The sequence below is a fragment of the Carassius carassius genome, chromosome 44 (assembly GCF_963082965.1).
Source record: "Carassius carassius chromosome 44, fCarCar2.1, whole genome shotgun sequence".
Classification (NCBI taxonomy): Eukaryota; Metazoa; Chordata; class Actinopteri; order Cypriniformes; family Cyprinidae; genus Carassius; species Carassius carassius.
Window position 1 is genome coordinate 2,796,121 of NC_081798.1, and position 21,415 is coordinate 2,817,535.

General features: G+C 35.8%; 1 protein-coding gene across 5 annotated transcripts in view; it reads left to right on the forward strand.

Moving 5' to 3' along the window:
* Nucleotides 1-21,415, forward strand: part of LOC132126834 (cAMP-specific 3',5'-cyclic phosphodiesterase 4D-like) — a 66,090-nt gene that overhangs the window by 41,886 nt on the left and 2,789 nt on the right. For 3 of the 5 annotated variants that reach the window (XM_059538372.1, XM_059538373.1, XM_059538375.1), the window contains 11 exons: nucleotides 11,792-11,968; nucleotides 12,366-12,402; nucleotides 13,005-13,075; nucleotides 13,189-13,238; nucleotides 13,386-13,498; nucleotides 17,903-17,996; nucleotides 18,179-18,348; nucleotides 19,620-19,718; nucleotides 19,966-20,130; nucleotides 20,277-20,376; nucleotides 20,779-20,933. In XM_059538372.1, coding sequence (XP_059394355.1) covers nucleotides 11,792-11,968; nucleotides 12,366-12,402; nucleotides 13,005-13,075; nucleotides 13,189-13,238; nucleotides 13,386-13,498; nucleotides 17,903-17,996; nucleotides 18,179-18,348; nucleotides 19,620-19,718; nucleotides 19,966-20,130; nucleotides 20,277-20,376; nucleotides 20,779-20,933 — 1,231 coding nt within the window. Of the gene's footprint in view, nucleotides 1-3,141; nucleotides 3,589-9,174; nucleotides 9,248-11,791; nucleotides 11,969-12,365; nucleotides 12,403-13,004; nucleotides 13,076-13,188; nucleotides 13,239-13,385; nucleotides 13,499-17,902; nucleotides 17,997-18,178; nucleotides 18,349-19,619; nucleotides 19,719-19,965; nucleotides 20,131-20,276; nucleotides 20,377-20,778; nucleotides 20,934-21,415 lie in introns of those variants that run through there. The other 2 variants (XM_059538374.1, XM_059538377.1) reach the window with 2 other exon arrangements.

A 21,415-nucleotide genomic window follows, 5' to 3' on the forward strand; every position in this document is an offset into this window, starting at 1 on the left:
AAAAAGTAATTAGTTATAGTTACTCACTACTTGTTTCAAAAAGTAACTGAGTTAGTAACTGAATTACTCTATAATAAAAGTAACTCGTTACCAGGGAAAGTAACTATTTGCGTTACTGTAAAAAAAAAAAAAAAAAAAGTTGCTATATGTCAAAGAATTTTTTTTTTAGCAGTTTTCACAAGTCAGTTGAAATAAGTAGAACAGACAGGTGTTCGTACATAACTTTCGAGATTTATTGCAAGTCAAAAGACAGCAAGAGTTCTATCCTGCACTCTTTAAAGAAAAGTGTTTTTGGCCACTAGCTTTGTAGATGCGTGTGTCACACATTACATGCACGTTCTTGCCTTTGACTACGATGAATTTGAAGTAGTGCTTATATCTCCACCTTGAAAATGGCAACTTTTCATCGGATTGCTCCTGACTCGCCATTTCTGCTGCTTCTGCGAATCTCTGTGTAGCTGTTGCGTGTGAGTGACTGTGTGTGTTTGGCGCCGCTGGCGCGTGTGTGTAAAAACACTGGCTCTGATTGGCTACCATGAAACACATGACTCTGCCTTAGCCAATCATAATCGCTTATCTCGTTATTAACCCACCTGCTCACTCGCTGTGTGAGCCAGGGGTGCGTTCGGATTGCATATTAAAGGGTCATGAAACCCCAGACTACTTATTCTAAGATTTTAGCAGAGGTGTTTGTGTTTGACATCATAGAAGACAATGTTAGCATCTGCTAATTTTAACTGTTGGAGAAAATTGGTAAATTTTAAGCTTTTTTGCTCCATTTTCATCTTCCGGATTTAGAATCTACATTGTGTTGACGTCACGATTTTTGACGTGGCAATGGACTATAGTACATTGATGACACGTCGGTGTCTATTCAATTATTCATGAGATCGCGTGTTTATCCTATGAGAAGACGCTTCGCTTAATTATTCACAACAGCATGTGTTCATTTGCTATGAAAGACTCATCAGACTGTGAAATGACATCGCACACATTAACAGAGAAACATTCATGGATTGCAGAAGAGTGTTTGTTTTTTCTTTGTAATAAGAGTTTGGCACAAACGCGATTCATTCACTTGGTGAGTGTAACCGTTTTTATAGCTCTGTGACACAACCTGTCAGAAGGCTTATATAAACGCCACAGAATAATATATATGTCTCATTTGTGAGTCGCTTTGAATAAAAGCGTCTGCTAAATGACTGAATGTGTAATATGTTTTCGATGCAGAGTGCAAATGGCTGTGCATTTATTTGTGCTTTTTAGCTCGATGGGAGCGAAATGAAACTTTCTGAACGCAAAGCTTTGTGTGCTGTCTGTCTCCCCCTTTCTTCCCCCTCCCCCGGTCCGCTGCACACCACGCCCACTTTTTTAGCATTTTTTAAAACCGTGGTGAGAACTAACCTGTGCTAGCCTAGAAATATAGACACACCCTAGCGGCAGCAAAATGTCTTTCGCAGCCTAGAGTACAGTCTAGCAACTCTCAATACACCTTCTAGCAGCAAAAACCCAGATTGGGTCAGGCCAATCACGTCGTGTATAGAGCAGGCGGGGCGGGCTTAACATATGACGACAGAGAGTTGCGACGGCTGCCACTTGAAAACAAAGAATGGCGGCTGCAGCTGTCGAACAACGATCTTTTGAATCGGCTTTGGCCGCGACTCTGGAGGACTTGGAGTTAAGTTTCTCTTTAAGAAAAGAGCAAAGAACGGCACTTAAGTCATTTTTAAAAAAGGAAGATGTGTTTGGAGTTTTGCCGACTGGATACGGAAAAAGTTTAATATACCGCTCTGACTACGTCACCTTCTTCGTTGCTCTGATTGGTTGTAAAGCTATCCTATTGCGTGCAGAGGGATTTTGAGAGACAGCCGTTTATCCCGCCCCTCGGAGTAAGCCTCGTCTATGGAGAGTTTCCAGACTAAACATCTTGATGTAAGTCTGGCTGGCCAGGCTAAACCTGTGCTGAAATGGGGGGTTTCATGACCCTTTAAATCAATGCATAGTAACGCACCGCATTTAACGTTCAGTAACGTTAACGGCGTTGTAACGACGGGAAAAGTAATTAGTTAGATTACCCCGTTACTGAAAAAATAACGTCCTTACCTAACGCCGTTCTTTTAAACGCCGTTATTCCAAACACTGCTTAAAATGAATGTAAATACATTATAAACCAAATTTTGTCAAATGTAATCTGCACCTTCTGATGCCTTTTTGCCATTTAAAATGACAAAAGTGCTAAAGGAAAAAAAATACATATAAACAGTTTATTTTTCTAAAGCTGTTGATTGAACTTAACATGGAATATTGCACTTGTTCCTCTAACTTGAAAATCCATTTTGTCTTAATAAACTTAATAAACATTTAAAAAAACGAATAAAAAATACATATTGAAGCACATGTAAAGTATCTGATTTTAATTTTAACTTATATAAAAAAGATAATGTGTTATTTGATATTATTAAAGATAATATATTTTAAATGTACTAATCTACAATTTCAATATTACATATATTTAATTACACATATTACTGATATATCAAATACATGACATGTAAATTTCAATAGAAATGTAACATTTCCGTTCATCATCAATGCTTGTCAGTATATTCAGAAGTGTTTCAAAACAAAAGAATTATGAAATAACATAAATATGACAAGTCCTACTTAAGTGGGTCACATAGCATTCAAAAGTTCAGCTAATTAAATATAAATTTATATGCATTTAATATAAATGTAAACTATATTACTTTTTTATATAATTGCTATTAGCATGCAGTTAAGTGTCTGAAAACATAAGATTCAGTTTGCACTCAAGTATATTCTTTCCATAATAAGTACACTTTTTTTTAAATGTACAAAAGTGTACTTCTTTTTCACAAGAAATGAGTATAGCCTACCGTTAGAGTTTGAGACATGTCCACAGGGATACTGTAAATGAGCTTCGCTTGTGGCTCGCTCCAGTAAAGAGTTAATATTGAGTCAGTCATCTGGTGGTTCCGCCTTCTCCATGGGCTGTGACTCACTGTTCAGCAGCCAGTCACACACACACACACACACACACACACACACACCCATATGAGGCCAACATGCTGGTGTAAACTCATGTGAGTTCATCTGTCTGAGCTGCCGGAGAGAGAGAGAGAGAAAGAGAGAGAGAGACTGGTGCTTGGTGACTTTGGAAGTTTGTTTGTTTGTGAATTATCCTTGTATTTTAAAGCAGATTTACAGACTATAAAAATACATTTTATGAGGACTAAAAGGAGGCAGTGTGATTCTAAACTGAAGGATGACGACTAGGCAAATGCGAGATGTCTGGGGGAACTCGGTCATGTCAGCATGGCTCCATGTGTTCATCGCTCAGTAACTCAGCGGTGGGGAGCATGTGTTTCAGACTACATGAGAGGAACAGCTGATTTCTGGAGGGAAACTGCAAAGGAGCGAGAGAGACACGAAAGGAAATATGAGTTTGCCAACTGGCTGTGTCTTTCTTCCACCCAGCGACCGCACTTTTAAAGTTCGGAACGTCAATCTTTGCGGCTCCCCGTGTGCTGTCAACTGTCCGATTGACATTGTGCAGAAACGCAGGCGGTAATTGATTTTTTTTTTATTTTCTTTTTTGCTTGTGTTGTGTATGGAAACAGTTATGCAGGGATAGCATTTGGAGCTTTAAAAGTTTTTTTTCTTTAAAAGTGTTAAAATAGGTTTTCACCAGTTCAACAGGAGCCAAGTAAACCAATCGTAGGTTGATTTCCACAAAAAGGGCGACGCTGAGACTCTGCGGTGCTGTCAAAATATTTGTTTGAGCGGTCTGACAGCAACTGCTGGCTCAACCAATAGAACGCAACCTTGAAAACTCCACTCAATTTCTCCATAGGGAAATTGATTTTTAGCAATAACTGATACTGAACTTTTAAAAACAGATCTGTAGTGAGTGCAGAGGTTGTTAACTGATTGTATATGCTTTTGTTTAATCCATCTGTTTGCCTTAGTTCAGCGTTTTCAAAATAATTGTGTGTAATATTGGAGTTTTTAGTAAAAACAAATAAAAAACAACAAAAAAAAAACTCTATTACCCAAAATGCTGTACAGAAAATTTCACCAAGTATAGAGTCACAGTGAATAAAGCATGGCAAAAGAAATCTCTAGCTCCGCCCATTAACTGCAATGACATTATCAAGCCGGTCTCTCTATGCTTTCAAAATACTTAAATATTTGTGTGTGTGTATCTATCTATATATATATATATATATATATATATATATATATATATATATATATATATACGTATATACTGTATATGCGTATATATATATATATATATATACGTATATACTGTATATGCGTATTCTCACAGTGTTTCATGGGATAGTAGTTTCTTCCCTTGTTAAATCTGTTAGGTACGCAGTCTTGTACCTTTGTTTATTTGACTGATTTTCATACATTTTTTTCTTTAAATCAAAGTTTGTAATGTTGTGATTGTCCTAGAAGTTGGTTGGTTTGGTTCATAGATTGTGAAACTTTAACAAAGATTTAAAAAAAAATTTAATCCCAAAATTATGGGAAAAAATACTTCCGTAAACAGTGCTGCTGAAAAAGTGGGCAGGTGGGACACTAATGTGTCTTAGTCTTTATCTTGAGACGAAAATGCTTAATAGTCTTAGTCACATTTTAGTCATTTGAGTCTTTCATAGTTTAGTCTAGTTTTAGTGGACGAAAAACCATTGCATTTTTTTCAACTTTTAGTCATTACTTTTAGTCATTACTTTTAGTCATTACTTTTTGTTAAGCTGCAGTTACCAACATTTATTTCGGTAGCTATTTTATATGTAGTCTTCAAACAAAAATAGTCATTAATTATTCTCTCTTTAGATCAAATCAATTAAGCTACTGAAATATTTGAATCAAGGATTGAATTGGGAAAAACTTGAATAATGATGACAATTTTAATGATGACAATTTTTTTACTTCCCTTTAACAGTAATGAAAAGGTAGCAACCTGTTAAATAAACTGCTGTTCATATAAAATACATTTAATATATAGAATTTACAATTTTTGAAAAAGAAGCAGAAAAAGACAATAAGACAAATACGAAAGAGATACAAATTAAACTCATTTTTCAGATGCAGTAGGTTTACCTAAAATAGTTATTTAACGTCTTTTGTTGGTTAACATTAATAAATAAATAAACTTTCCATTCATGTATGGTTTATTTGGACAATATTTGGCTGAGACACTGGCTGAGAAAATAGCCTTTAAAATTCTCCAAATGATATTTATATATATAAAAAGGTAGTAAGCACATTTCATTCAAAATTGTCATTTATGTCTAGTTCTTCTTTTTAACAAAATAAATATAAAGTATGTGTAAAAAAAAAAAAAAAAAAAAAATTAATTTGACCCATTATGGTATTTAGAGGGTGGAATGTGCTTACCACTTCATCTATTTAATTATTGTATATTTTAATATAATTATTCTTTTGATTTTGGTATGAAATGACCTGACAAGGTACTATAGGTTTATAATGATATATATAAATTATCTACACTATCATGAATGTACTGTACCATTGTATTTCCATAGTACTGTAATTCCTTGTTATCCGTTGAAGTTCCTTGGAGTGTGTGTAAATACCATCAGTGAGCACTATATATGAAGCATGATCTCCCAGGGCCCCTGTATATATGAAGGGCCACACTGTGACTGCCAAATGCTTTTGTTTGGAAATAGTAGTTATAACCTACACTGATACTGCAGTATGTAATGCAGATATGAGGTCTTTATCGCAAACACATCAACCACGCTGTCTTTTATCTCCGAGCAAATTCACGTCACTTTAAGGACTGTGCACAGCAACACAGTCTGCTGTGATTGGTCTCTGTTAGTGACCTGGAAAGAAATGTGTGTGTGTGTGTGCGCACATGGAATATTTCTGAATCTACAATAATTAGTCTTGAATCAACATTACTTTAAAGTGATAGTTCCCCCCTAAAAATGTCATCCTTTTCTCCTCATCCTCTACACTGAAAGATTCAATGACCGCATCTTATCAGATTGTTATGGTTTTTGTATATGTATATGGTTTTTACACCATAACCGAACAACTCAAGACTTCAGTCAACAGTAGGCTTGGACCATCTCATTCAGGCCATCTTGGACCGATTATTTTGGTGTAGATCTGATCACGATTACCATGTTCATAAGTATAAACAAACCAAACTAGTAAGGGATAAAACATGCCAGGTTCTGGAAAAAATGCTCCGAATGGGCCAGGTGTGAAAACTCCCTTAATATATTCATTTGAGTGTTATTTTAGTAATACTGAGATACTTTATTTAGTTAGTTTTTATTAATATTGTGAATCAGTTTTCATTTTTATATATACTGTTCTCATGTAAAATTTGATTAAACTTTTAAGAATTCTAGTTTTTGTGTTTTTTGGTAGTTTTTGTTTTAATTTGTATGTCTATATAGTTTGTATTGATTCTTAGTCATTTTATAACATTAAATTAACCTAAACGAAAATGAGAAATGTAACCTTGGCGGCTAGCCAAAATGAAATGCTTTTATATTTTATTTCAGTTAATATATAGAGAGCTGTATGAGAAATAGTATTTTAATCATGATCACGATTTCTGCTTGTCTTAGTTCAAGCATAATCAGCTGTGATATTTGCCTGCTGGTTATTTATTTTGAATGTTTTGGTAACAAGTGGCCACAAGCTTTCATGGCTCCGGTTGCCAGATTTCAGAGTGTAAATCCCCCAACCAGAAATGTATCAATTTTCTTCAATTGATCACATTTCGAAAAAGTGCAGATTAGTTGAAAACATGTACGTTTTAGCATTTAGTGTTCTCTATTGAGGTATTCTACTCAAATAAATGTGTAATGAAGCCAGTCTGTTTTCGTTTGCTCGCTAAATAAATCTGCGAGTGTTATGTGAAAGTGCAATAATTCAGATAAAAAGTGAAAATTCTAAAATGACAATCACTGCGATTGTATTCGGCGAGCAAAATAATCATGATTAACAATTTAACAATCATCAAATTTTTTAAGTACCATTTGTCAACGGTTTAATTTTAGATTAACTATAAAAACCAAGGTTTATATGGGTTTAGAACTAAGTTAGTGTGAGAAAATTATGAAAGTTTTGGGTGAAATGCTTTGTGGCCCAATTGAGACACACATGACAAGTGGCTGCAGGTTTTATATTAATTTTGGGGTGATTATTACCTAATTTGAGCAGGAAGTTGCAGCGGTCATCCTTGAATTACTCATTTATTGGAACATTTAGATTTAAGCCTCATCTGCACCTCTAATCGGGGTCCGTTCATCTCCCCAGATCTGCTTTAGGCCCATCATGCACAGTCTTTATGACTGGCCACTGTGCACTTTAATTGGCTCAGCTCAGTAAGCGATGTGTCCTGTCCTGTCACGATCGAAGCAATGTTCCAAATAAAGACCGATTCCTAATCAGAGACACTAGAGTCAGAGCTCTGGAATACAGCTGGTGTTCAGCTGAACGAGGGAGAAGAACTGTCCTTTATTACTGCAGACCTCTCATCGTGCTCTTCACACCAAGAGGTTATTGATCCCACCATCCCAGATCTCTCTCATAACATGAGCTCCTGGTGGGATTGGCGTCCTGTCTGTCTCCAGGTTTCAGAGTCACACATGAACAGGCAGAATCACAGTAATGACTTGAAAGTGTTTAAAATCATCAGCTGGAGATCATGTGTGGTTTGGCTCATTCTTTGTCACTACATTTTATAATGTGTTATGGAGTTTATAATGTAGTCTTGTCAGATTTGGGCAAAATTCAGAAATTTAGAATCAACTTTGAATATTTGTAAAATCATAATTTATATGAAATTAGACATTTCTATAATGTCAATATTCAAAACAATATTTTCATGCACACTCAAAATGTTATGCACACAGTTTGTCATACACACATACACACTAATGTAATACAGGCATGAAAAGTAATAAAAAAATTATTCTTAATTGATCTTAACTAATAATTATGGTTCTTATTGTCATAGTTGAAAACAATGAATTTTTCTGAATTAACTTTGAATATTTCTATATATATATATATATATTATTCAATATAAATTATTTTTATGCAGACCCACAAAATGTTAGGCACATAGATATGTTGTATATAATTAAATGACTATATATATATACAAATAATAAGTTTAAAATTCAAATTTAAACTACAATTCCACATTCTGCTTACTACATTAAAATTTCCATATTCTGTTGAACTAAATTAGTTTCTCCCCTGCATTAAGATTCACATCTTATGACATTAGCAATGAGTGTTGAATTATGAAACATGTACTTCACTGGAATCACTTACACTGATGACGACTTGGATAACAGAATCATCTCTACATATTGCTTCGTTTACCTTACTTCCACGTACAATATTTGTACAAGCAGTTTGTTTTATACCTTAAGTAAACAGTGTGTACTAACATTTTACTTGTGACTGTGTACTAATCATTCTCACTAAGCTAATCTAACTCTTTACCCTGGATGATACTCATAATTTATTACCTGTGAATCTGCCTGTTCTTTAAAACCAAAATAAATAATACAAAAAATTAAAAAGTGCACCATTTTGCAAAAATGAAGATTATGTTTTAGAACTATGGCAGTTTATATTATAATTTGTATGTAATATTTTTTAATGTATAGTTATATTTAGGGAATATGCATGAAAATGCATATTCAATTGTCGTGAAAATAATGTTACAATGAAAAAAAGCTATAATACTTTTAAAAAGAGGTTTTACAGTATTTTCATTTTGCAAAGTGCAGTTTCTTATTTTTTCCATAAAGCGTGTCTGATCCTGAAGCTATCTGATGTGTGTTTCTGTGGTATTCTACAAATCTGTCAGCTTTATCATGCTGCAACTTGTCTGTTGGCAAAGAGCAATTATGTGTGTGTGTGTGTGTGTGTGTGTGTGTGTGCGGTCAGAAAATTAGAGAAAGAGAAAGGACTGGATGTGTTTAGAGTAAAAACACAATATGCACTTTATATTTTACCTCTCTGGATTTAAATAATTAAATGTCTTTAAAAGAAATATCAAATGAAAATAGTTAAGATGTAAGAAATACATCTTTTTATTCTTCAGGGAATATTTATATGGTAAGGTTGTCCTAAAAGTCTTGAGAGTTAGAATGGCAGTCTGCTTGCGAACGCGACCGAGATCTGCTGAAAAGCACGTACTGTGGTAAGTTCACTGTTTACATTTGCCACGTTATACAAACTCCGGCATTTTGTCAGACTGCTCTTCGGAACTCGTATTTTGTACTTCGCTCTTCCCTCTCTGTGGAAATATATGGATTTGATACACAATACTGAATTCTGATAAAGAAAAAGGTCCTGTAGAGTGTACAGTAATTGTACCATATTCTGACATTGTTCTCTGTACTTTATGCATTATTATAAATCTTCTTTCCCCAAAACCACATAAATAATTCATTTTCTTGTCATGATACTGGCTGTTTCTCTGATAACATATGCATTTTTGATATCTGTGTGCTTTAGTCTGGAACATTTCCTTTGATTATTAGCTAATATAAACAAACATTTCAGTTTATTTATTAGATGTTTATACACAATAATAAATAATATATTATTTCCAACATTTTGAATTTCTCTTGTGCTCAGAGTTTACCAAGATTTGCACAGTTCTACTGCAATGGGTCTAACGAGTCTAATGTAATATCACAAAATAGTTAAATTAGGCTGAAGCATATGTACCATAAAATGCACATGATGACTTTGCTGGTGATGTGAGATTATTTAAATAGCATGGTTTAAACTTCACTGCCAATGTTGTTATTAAGTACAAAAAAATAAAATAAAAATGCAGAATCCAGAATCAGCTCAAATTGCCACAGTTAATAGATTCACACAGAGTTTGCATCTGATTCAGACTTATATATATATCTATATATACACGTACACACACATATATATATATATATATATATATATATATATACTTATGTATATAAGAAAAATTACAGTATATTAAATAAATACTGGCTAGCTTTATAGAGAATAAGTGTTTCTTGTTTTCTGAAGGGTCATCTGTGCAAGCACCACCCAAGTCAGGACTTTATGACTCTTGCCTCTTGTTTTTTCTTTTTTTCTTCCTGTGGCACATTTTTTCATCTGGGTTCCCATCTCTAAAGTGCCAAGGTCAGGCTGTGGGACCCACCAGGACATTAAAGAAAAAATGGGGTCGTGTTTGGCCTTTATTGTCAAAGAAGCTACCTGTTGTTTCAGGGACAGTGTTTTTTAATGATAACATCTGTGTCACAGTGCCAGTTCACCACTTCTCATAAATGCCTTTGTGAAGACCAGCTGCTTAGAGTCCATCCAAAACATCAGGACGGAGGTTAACTTCAGATAAAAAAAGAGAAAAAATTGATGTTTTTCCTAAAATAATATTCAAACTTAACTTCGAATCTTTTGAAGAAAAAATGTGTAATTCAGAACAAAAGACTTAAACAAAACTAAAAAAGAGAAAGACAAAATCGCATGAACAGTGTATGAGATACAGTGATTCATCAATACAGATGCACATGCTTTAAAGTTAATATAGATTCAGGATTATTATAAGTCATTTAGCTTTTTCACATCCCAGTCACGTTATGATTTTTGAATGCAGAGAAGCAACATTTTACCTTGGAAACTAAAAATAGACGCTCAGTTGCTTAACTTTCACCACTGATATAAATAAACCAAAAGCAGTCCTAGCTCACTTTCTCTTCAAGTCAGTCCGAATCAGAGCAGAGACTTCTGGAATTCAGACCTACAGACAGTCCTACAAATGAAGGCCTGTTTCTTTTCTTTTTGTGTTAACAGCTTGAAGCGGTCTTCATTTACTGGCAATCATGAATGAAACTATAGCTGCACGATAAGTAATTTTATTATCATGATGATGATTTCTGCTCCACTTGATTTATTATGCATTATCGTGTGCAATATTCGCCCACTGGTTATTTATTTATAGTTTACATTATCTTGCATTGGTAACAAGCTTTTTGCAGTTGCCAGATTTATTAATTTAAATGCCCCAATTTTCTGGTTTACTTAACTGGAAACCACACACATCTACATTACGGTAAAAGCAATAATGAGCTGAAATCACAGACAAGCATAGAAGTTGAACTTTAGCAATTTCTGTTGAGATATCATGTTCAAATAAGTGTAAAAGAGCCAAGTCTGTTGTCTTTCATGTGGTCGTCTACACTCTTTGTTGGAACTCCCCAGCCGGCATTTCAACGTTGATTGAAGGTTGAAACAATGTTGGTACCATGGTTGAATCAACGTTGAATTACCTTTCGATTTTGCAAATTGGATCAACGTTGATATTGTAACGTTGATTCACTGTTGTATCAATGTTGTTTCAGCGTTAAAACAACAACTGACCTTATTTCAAACATATTTTAACGTTGAAAGTTGGTCATGGGCAGACTGTTAAATAACAAATAATGCAAATAACCTTAATCGTGATTAATAGTTTTAAAAGATTAAAGATTTTTTGAGTAAAATGATCGTGATTACTATTTAGCTATTATTGTGCAATCCTGTATTCTTTCAGAATATATTAAAAATAAACATCATTCTGTCCTTTTCTCTTGGCAGAATGGCTGTTGCCATTTTCAGTAATCCTTTAATCAAATGTCTGGTGTTTTCTTCTTTTTGGCTGTAAAAATGTTCCCTCATATTATTAACTTCCTGTCACCTCTTTCTGTTGCAGTTTCGATGTGGAAAATGGGTTGTCAATCGGGCGCAGTCCATTGGACCCCAGTCCGAGCTCAGGACTGGTTCTCCAGGCCAACAGCCAGAGGCGAGAGTCTTTCCTTTACCGCTCAGACTCGGATTTCGATCTCTCGCCCAAGACGATGTCCAGAAACTCCTCGACGGCCAGCGAGCTGTGAGCTTTCAACATGCACTAAAGCAAAATATGTCATAGTACTTTGTCACTGGACTGGCTCAATGGATTTTCCGGTTTCCCTCTTAATTATTGTTTCCATATTTCAGCATGTAGCTCTTGAGAGAAGTACATAAATATATACGTTTATGATAACTAAAGTGTCACATTTAAATTCATCAATGATTAATTGAAGAAAATGATTTAGTCTGTGACTGGAAGGAAGGGGGTTAAAAAGTAAGAGGGACTTGGCAACCACAGTGGAAAGTTGTTTGAGAAATATTACATATATACCAGTCAATCATTTACAAATAAAAAATTAAATTGCTTTAAGAAAATAAATCCAATATTGCTGTCTTGCTAAGTAACTTGATCATGATTGTTGACTTCTCTTTTGCAGTCATGGAGAGGACATGATTGTAACGCCATTTGCTCAGGTCAGTTAGTTATTAATTCGGTAAACTTAAATATTACCCCTTAAATTATATTATTGTGTTAAATGAGCAAATCACTGAATAGACATCTACACTGCTATTAGAATTGCATAGATAATGCTATTAGGTTAATGGGTTTTAATAAATAAATATTGACATATGAAATATTGAATTTGTTCAAACTGCTGATTGATTCAGAAACAAAGCAAGTGAGTGTCTTTATGAATAATATATTGATTCATTGACTCACTTTATTTGATCAAAAATGTGGATTCATAGAGAAAAAAACACGGCTGTGTTGCTTGAAAAGACACAACAGTTCAACTGTGGCTTTTTTTGTAACTTGAAAAAACTGAATATTGTGCTTAAAATTAAACATAGTAGTAATGCACTAAATCAGTAGACCTAATATATATATATGTAAAAGCTTCTATATTGCACTTTCAAAGAGTTCACATAATTATGCAAGGTACTGTGCACATTGAATTATAATCATTTCTGTGTAAGAAAGTGTTCTGTAGTTCTGTGGCCATTGTATTGTGTAGAGACTTGAATGTGTAATATGTTTGCTTGTGTGTGTGTGTGTGTGTGTGTGTATACTGTAGGTTCTTGCCAGTCTGCGAACAGTAAGGGGTAACGTTGCAGGTTTAACCCACTCGCAAGACAGAAGCAACAAGTGAGTATGTAGCCGAAACACCTTCAGGGAGGCAGTGAATGGAAGGATTAAAACTAGGAAGATTTATAACAGTTGTCATATGAAGTCTCTTCAATCTTTTTCCTTCATAATAGGAGACTGTCAGGCGCTAACCCTCAGTCTGCCTGTAAAACAAACCTGTCTGGTGAGTGTAAAAACATGAGCTGGTGTAGCCAAAGATCAGGACTTTTCCTTACTGTAGACCTCGTTTATAGATGTAAATGTTTGAACATCCGCATACTTATCATTAACGTATTATCGATGTTCTGACATCTGAGGTTGTTTGTTTCAGATGAAGCATATCAGAAACTTGCTGTCGAGACCCTTGAAGAGCTGGATTGGTGTTTGGACCAGCTGGAGACCCTTCAAACACGGCACTCTGTCAGCGAAATGGCCTCCAATAAGGTATTTAAAGCAATATTTCAGTCAAAAGTGACATTTTGAATCATTTGAACTCACAAGAAATGGGATGATGTATCAGCTGTTCTTATCCATGGAGTGAAAATGTATGAATAATGGTGAAAAGCAATATAAACTGGCTTACAGTACAGCCTTTTCACTATATTAGTACACTTCTCTTGCTCACAGTTCAAAAATGCCATCTGTGGAGCAGATTTTGCATCATTATGTGAAGTCTGTAGCTCATAGTTCAACTTTCCATTGGCTCATTTAAAAGCTATTTGTTAATTATAACTATTAAAAATTATTTTAGTTCATTGAAATAGAGATGAAATAAAATAAAATAAAATAAAAATATAAAATGAAAAACTAGAAATGTTGCATTGGCAGCGAACTGAAACAAGATAGGTCAAAGTCATAAAATTACTAAAACAAAAATAGACAGAAATATTTAAAAATCAATAATAGAAATTCAAATTACTAAATTAACTAAAATTAGATTATTAATAAAATGTTAATATTATATATTTTAGTAATATATATATATATATATATATATATATATATATATATATATATATATATAATATTAATAAATACCCTTTTATTATATCAATAATAATAAATAAATAATACAAAAATAACACACATATCATATGACTTCAAAATACATTTGAACTAAAGAGTCATGTGAACTATTTCTACGATACTTCTATTAATAAATATACTTTAATAGAATAAATTGCCTGTTAATATGTTTTTTGGGTACAGGAAGGTAGTACATTTTGATTGTAAGGTCTTTATGTTAATAATAACATGTCAGTAACTTATAACTCAGTCTCTGAATTAAGTTCCTGTTTCATGTTGTGCTTGTTCCACACCCAGAGCCATGCATAAATATAGCAACAATGCAAAACAATACCAGCATATTTCAGTAAAATGCTAAAGAGAAACTTGGATGTAATCAATGTTGGCAGAGTGGTTTCAGTTATTGCAGTGCATGAGGCATACTGTTGTACAGTATGTTTACTACTAGTCAAAAGTGTGGTGTTTCAATACAGTGCTTCATATTCATTTTCATTTATGTGTTAATCAGGGCTGAAAGTCATTTTGCTGATGCATGATTACATAACCCCGACATGCACTGTAGTTTCTGAATAAGTGTTTCCTCAGACAGCTTTTGGTATGGACTCAGATACCATAGTAACTGGTTAAAAGTGTGATGAAAGGGAATATTGTGCTGCAGGGCTGATCACTGGCAGTGTGATACACACTCGTTTTCTTCATCTGCTGTTCACACTTCTATTCATTGTATCAGTTGCTGTTGTTATTATTGTACTGAAATCAGTCCCATAAGCACAATAAATGGAGTATAATAGAGTGCATTACTGTCCGACTACTTTCTCTGGTTTCGAAAAGTATTTTTCCCTATAGGGATTTAAGCCATGAAGCCATGAACCAAACTAACCAGCTCTCAGGAAAATCACAATCTTGCAAACTATGATTTGAAGCACAAAAAGTATACAAAGATCAGACAAAAATACAATGGTACGAGACTGTGTACTTAACAGGTTTAGTGAGGAAAAGAAATACAATCCCATGAAGCATTGCAAATGACACAGTAAAATGACAGAGGAATTTTAAACTATACATTTATCTATGGTTGTATTTATAGAAATGATATATTTATGCTCATTGCATTAAATGCATGTTTATACAAATATTAAAGTATTTTGAGAGTGTAGGGAGACTTGATAACACCATTCCCAGTGCTTCATGGGAGTGGGCGAAGGCAAAGATCTCATTTGGCACTCTTTGCTCACTGCTGTCTGATAGGTGGAATCTTTGGTTACACTTTATTTTAAGGTGTCCTTGTTACAGTGTAATTATACATTTAAGTACTGAGGAGTATTAATTAAGTACATGTACTTACTATATGGTTAGGCTTAGTGTTTCTTGCATGTAATTCTGCATAATACATTTTTTATTATAATAGTAAGTACATGTAACATGTAACAAGGACACCTTAAAATAAAGTGGTACTGAACCAGCACAAGCATTGTATTCTGTGTTTGGGCAGTGCTCACTCGTGACCCGCTTGCGAGGCACTTCCCGTCTGCACGTTGCACTCGTGGCTTGGGTTCTTCGCTAAAAAAACCCACCAGGTATGTTACCGCAGTGATGTGCGCCATGGAAGAGCATGGGAAGGAGGGATTAGTTTTTCCAGGGCAATTCCCATGAGCTTCCCATTCTTCCCTTGCTTCGTGCTTACCGGTCGAGATTACAGATGAGTGTGAGAGCCCTTCCCTGAGCAGACTCAATCTCTCATTCGGGGTTTGCGAGCAGGAAGAGCTGTCAGTTGCAGAATTGGAGGGCAAGCTTGAGCCATCGGAAGTAGATGACTTGGCTAAGCAAGTACCTACGGGTGCTGAGCCTCAGTCCGAGGCTGATGCTGAGATGGCAGCCGTGCTTGCCCGGGCAGCCAAGGGCATCAGGCTGGAGTGGTCTTCACTGGTAGTGGTCTACATGGACACTAACCTGTGCTCAGCTCCAGTGCCCTTCTTCCCGGAAGTGTACAAGGAGCTTACAAAATCATTGAAGGCCCCTTTTTTGGCCAGAACATGGTACACCGGGTATACAGAGATTCCCCAGGTGGAGAGAGCGATTGCAGTGCATCTTTGTCTACAAAATAAAACTACCTGGCTGGGCCACCTGAGACTCCCGTCCAGGGCCTGTAAGATCTCTTCGTCCCTAGTGGCGAAGGCTTATGCAGCTCCTGGACAAGCTGCATCCGCCCTGCACGCTAAGACCATCCTGGAGGTCTACCAGGCCAAAGCAGTGCAAGAGCTGCACGAGGGTGGTCCCAACCCAGAGGTACTGCAGGAACTGCATTCAGCGTCTGAAGCAGACTTCAAGCCTGACCAACGGCCCACCACTTGCAGGATTGTAGCACCACCAGCTCATCATCAGGGCACCAGGAACCCTTGCAGAGCCTTCAACATGATCCTTAGATGGGCAACATAGGGAGGAGGGACCATCTTGTCAAAGTTTTATAGTTCTGAACATCAATTCTTTGACTCGGGAGACTGGCAGAGTGTAGAACTTGCTACCAGTTCTACTCCCCCCAGGGTAATTAGCACTTATTCAGTCCTTTCATGAACTCTGGACTACCCTTCCATCACATAAGCACTTTTTCTTAGCAAAGTTCGACTTGCTATTAGAAGATCTCTTCACGAGTTAGGTTCCCTCGAATGAACTCTAGTATTGGGTTAGTGCTACACATGTAGTGGCTCCTCTTGAGGCCCCATGCGTGTATTCTCCACTGTATTACCCCTGAGGCTCAGTGTTCCTCAAGACAGACATTCTGTCAATAGGTTCTGGGTCTTGGTAGATCTCCCCTTATGTGGAGCCCACCCCAGTACCTTCCTTATGTGGTACTTCCTGTGTAAGTCCATAGGTGGATCTTCATGTTACCTCCCCATTGGGTAGGATTTGATCTCTGTTGTGCCTTTTTCCATAGGGGGAATAGTCACTGTCCCAACGTTACTACCAAGACTTTTCAGATGTTATATTAAAGTGAGTATTACTATGGGAAAAGGCTCCAGCTAAGTGGACCTCTGCCTCTTGGCGGCTCTCCCTGATGTTGGGGAGTGAGACCTTAAGTATTGGGCATTGGAAGATTACAAGGAGGAAAGGTGCATTTGGTTGTGGCTCTGTTTGGGAACATCAGCGCCCTCGTGGACTCCTGACGCAGTTCGGCAGTTGTATAGGGACCCCTAGTGTCCTACACTCAAACACAACCTAGGAGTGAACGACAGACAAGGAACGTTTCGGTTACATATGGTAACCCCTCATTCTCAATGTCCTTCATTCCACAACTCCGAATTGCCTCTGAGTAGGTTAAGACACTTCTTGACTCTTCAGAATGGAACGAGTGAGCAGATGCCACATTGGCCTATTTATACCCAGATGTCTGGGGCGTGTCTAGCTATGCAAATTCTGCACACCCAATTTCATTGGCCTTTTCTCAAATATGTCAGAGGTGTTTGGGCTCCCAAGAGAGACCCCTAGTGTTGTGACACAGTGTCTCCATTCCCTCCATCAGGGAACGAGGGTTATATGTAACTGATATGTTTTTCACCACAATTCAAATTAATATTCCACATATTTCTTTTAAAAATAAGTTGAATTAGTGCAAACAGATGGGTCCAACAAAAGCTCATACAATCGATTTACAACCTCAAAGCTGGTCTGGGTTTAAAGTTTTATCAGTTGTTGTTAAAAATAAGTTTCCTTATGGAGGCTTTATCTGAAGAGAAAATAGAATATAGTGAGTGGGAATATATAAATATAATTGAAAATATAATGTTTCTAATGTTTTATTCATTTTATTTGTTGTATTATTTTTAGTTTAAAAGAATGCTCAACAGGGAACTAACCCAGCTGTCAGAAACCAGCCGGTCAGGAAACCAAGTGTCGGAGTTCATAGCAAGCACAATTTTACGTGAGTGACTTTGTCATTTAAATTTAATTAGAACTTTAGGAAGTGGATTTATGATATGGTGTGTTCAGCATTATTTCAGAGGAATATATGTAGTATTTTTCTTCTATTTTCCCAAATTTTGTCTTTCCTTTCAGTTTGAATTTAGCTCAGGGCTTTCCACGTATTCTGTGTTTGTGTTGCAGAAAAACAGCATGATGTGGAGATTTTGTCAGCAGCATGTAAGGAGGAGAAAAAACGTCGCCCGATGTCTCAGATAAGTGGAGTGAGGAAACTGATCCCCAGTCCGAGTCTCCCTCCAACATGCATCCCTCGGTTTGGTGTCAAAACACAACATGAGAGCCGCCTGGCCGAGGTGTCCCTTTATTTCACTATTTGTCAGTTCTACTGTAGATCAGAATTGCAAGAAATAAACTAAGAACTGCTATTGCCTTTTACCAAATCACAATTTTTTAATTTCAAGGTAAAAAAAAAACAGAACTGCAAGAAATAAATTCAGAATTCGGAGGGGAAACATCTTATATTTTAAACATTATATTTGAAACATCTAACATTCTTATATTTTTTATTCTTGTTCTTTTCTAAATACTGCTAATTGAAAGTATTTTGTTGTGGAGTGAGGGGAACTAAAATAGCCTAGCAGAGCTTCTCAAATTTCCCGGAAACTGAACAGTTTTCATTTGCTATATTAACCTTAAAATAATTCTTAGAATGAAATTTGGAGTCCAACTTACGGACGCATATACAGCGTTACTTATTATACATTTACTATTATTCTATATTATTTATATTAGCCTAAATAACATTTTAGCATCCAGATACGTCGGGAACATGGAAATATTTGGATTCATGCAGAATGAGAGAGGTAGGCATCAGCTTCACCTTAGATTAATTTGTTTTTGGATTGACGTTTTTTATAGCCTAAACTAATAACTGTTTTTATAATGTTTTTAAACATTTTGCTTTGAACTACAGGCATTTTAGCCTTTATTATTTCGGAAGTAATAGGGCTAATAAAATGCGACGTGAGCCGCGATTTATTATTATTTTTTTTTACTCTCAGAACCCGATCTTATTATGTTTTTTTTTTCTTTCAACAATGCAGCAAACATTTTTAAATATCTTAAAAATACTTTGTCTTTAAAGTGTTGATAGATTTTTTTTTTTTTTAAGTAGTAGCTTACATTTGGCCAAAATCTAGAGATGATGATGCTGTAGCCAATTGGCTGTGACTAAGCATTAGATCTCTATTTTTTCCTTTTCTTTTTGAGTAAAGAAAACGCTATACTTTATTATTATTATATTACTATTATTAGGCAACGGTAAGGTAAGGTTTCGGAACGGTAATAATATCAGAGGAACGCAGGAAGCGTTAAAATATCGATTCTGCTCGGAGTGAACCGATTTAATTTTTTTTCCGTTTTCAAGCCCTTTTAAATATTTTTATTAAATATATTTATTTTCATATTACTTTTTGTGAAATATTTCGATAAAATATTTGTGATATCTTTCTTAAATTACATCAGATTCAGAGATTCATAGTGCTATATTATTGTTGTTGTTGTTATTATTATAAGTGCTCTTCAATGGAGTAAAATTACTTTTTTTTTTACTTTTTCACTCTAGGAGCTTGACGACATCAATCGATGGGGAATAGATATTTTTAAAATAGCAGAGTATTCTGGGAATCGGCCACTGACAGTCATAATGTACACCATTTTTCAGGTAAGATTTTTGTCTAGAAATATCTCTCGACATAAATTTTTGCACTGCTTTGCTATTGTATTTCACACTATTTATAAATACCCTTGAATAAAACACAACAGATATGTAGCAGAACTGCCAGAAGAAAAAGCTCATAATTTTTCATTGTTATGTAGCATTCACTGAAAATAGCTTACTTATTTATTTTTACGCTGACTTTAACTGCAGATTTACCTGATATTTGATTACTATACTCTATTATTTTCAGGAACGAGATTTGCTCAAGACCTTTAAGATCCCATCGGACACCTTCTTAACTTTCCTCATGACTTTGGAGGATCACTACCACGCGGACGTGGCCTACCATAACAATATCCACGCAGCAGATGTTGTACAGTCCACACACGTTCTTCTCTCCACTCCTGCCCTAGAGGTCTGCATGGTTTTTCACACACACACACACACACACACACACACACACACACACACACACACACATAGTGCTCATGGGAAGTGACCTATAAACAAACCAGCATATATTTGTTTGTTTGTTTTGTTTTGTTTTGTTATGACTTTCAGGATGTGTTCACAGACCTTGAGATCATGGCTGCTCTGTTTGCGAGTGCTATTCATGATGTTGACCATCCAGGATTGACTAACCAGTTCCTCATTAACACAAGTATGACTCTTTAATGACAAACCATTAAAATAACTCCCAAATCCATTCACTTAGGCTCTGTTCCCAACACAAACAGTTATTTAAAACTAGTGATACACCAAAATGAAAATTCTGGAAACACAAGTGAAGCAAATCTTATGTAGGCACGCTACAGATAATGTTTAGTTAAGAGTCCATATTAGTATCAATTCAAAACATCCATATTGTTAATCCAGCACTAGCTGTAGTTTTACCACAGTGTTTAAATGAACTAGACACTGACAATGTCAAAACGCACCATCAATTAAACGCCACTGATTCAGTCAATAATTTTGGTCCTCCAGAATTGTTTAAAACTGCCTGTTGTCAGTACTAAAAACCCAGCGGGACCTTAGCAGGTTGTTTTTCTCTTCACTCTTTCAGACTCTGAGCTCGCTCTCATGTACAATGACGCCTCAGTGTTGGAGAACCATCACTTGGCTGTGGGCTTCAAGCTTCTCCAGGAGGACAACTGTGATATCTTCTGCAATCTCAGCAAGAAACAGCGACAGTCCCTACGACAGATGACCATAGACATGGTGAAACTTTGACACATTTATTACAGAGCTCTTTGAAATACTTGATTCTGATTGGTCAGCCGCAACATTCCAGGGTCTGCTATTTGCCAACAGCTTGGAGTGTTGTGGCTGACCAGGAAAGACATGCTCATCTGGGTATTTTCCACTAACAGTTCTTTCACATCATATTACATCTCATATCACTCTTATCACATCGCTGCACCCTTGTTTGTTTCATTTAAACCCGACTGTCATCATCTTGGCTCAGTTATCCATTGTATTTACTGTATAACAAAACCGGATTTATTAATAGTAGGCCTGTATTGAAGTGTTCCTCTTGTTGCCAAAAACTGTTGTTTTGTAGGCACTGTAATGGATTAAAGATAATACACAGGTAGGAAACTAATACAGTTTTTGTTATAACCCTAACCCTAGGGTGAGTAATTGATGGCAGAATTAAAATTTTATGGTATTCTGTGCCTTTAAGGAAAGCGTAAAACAGT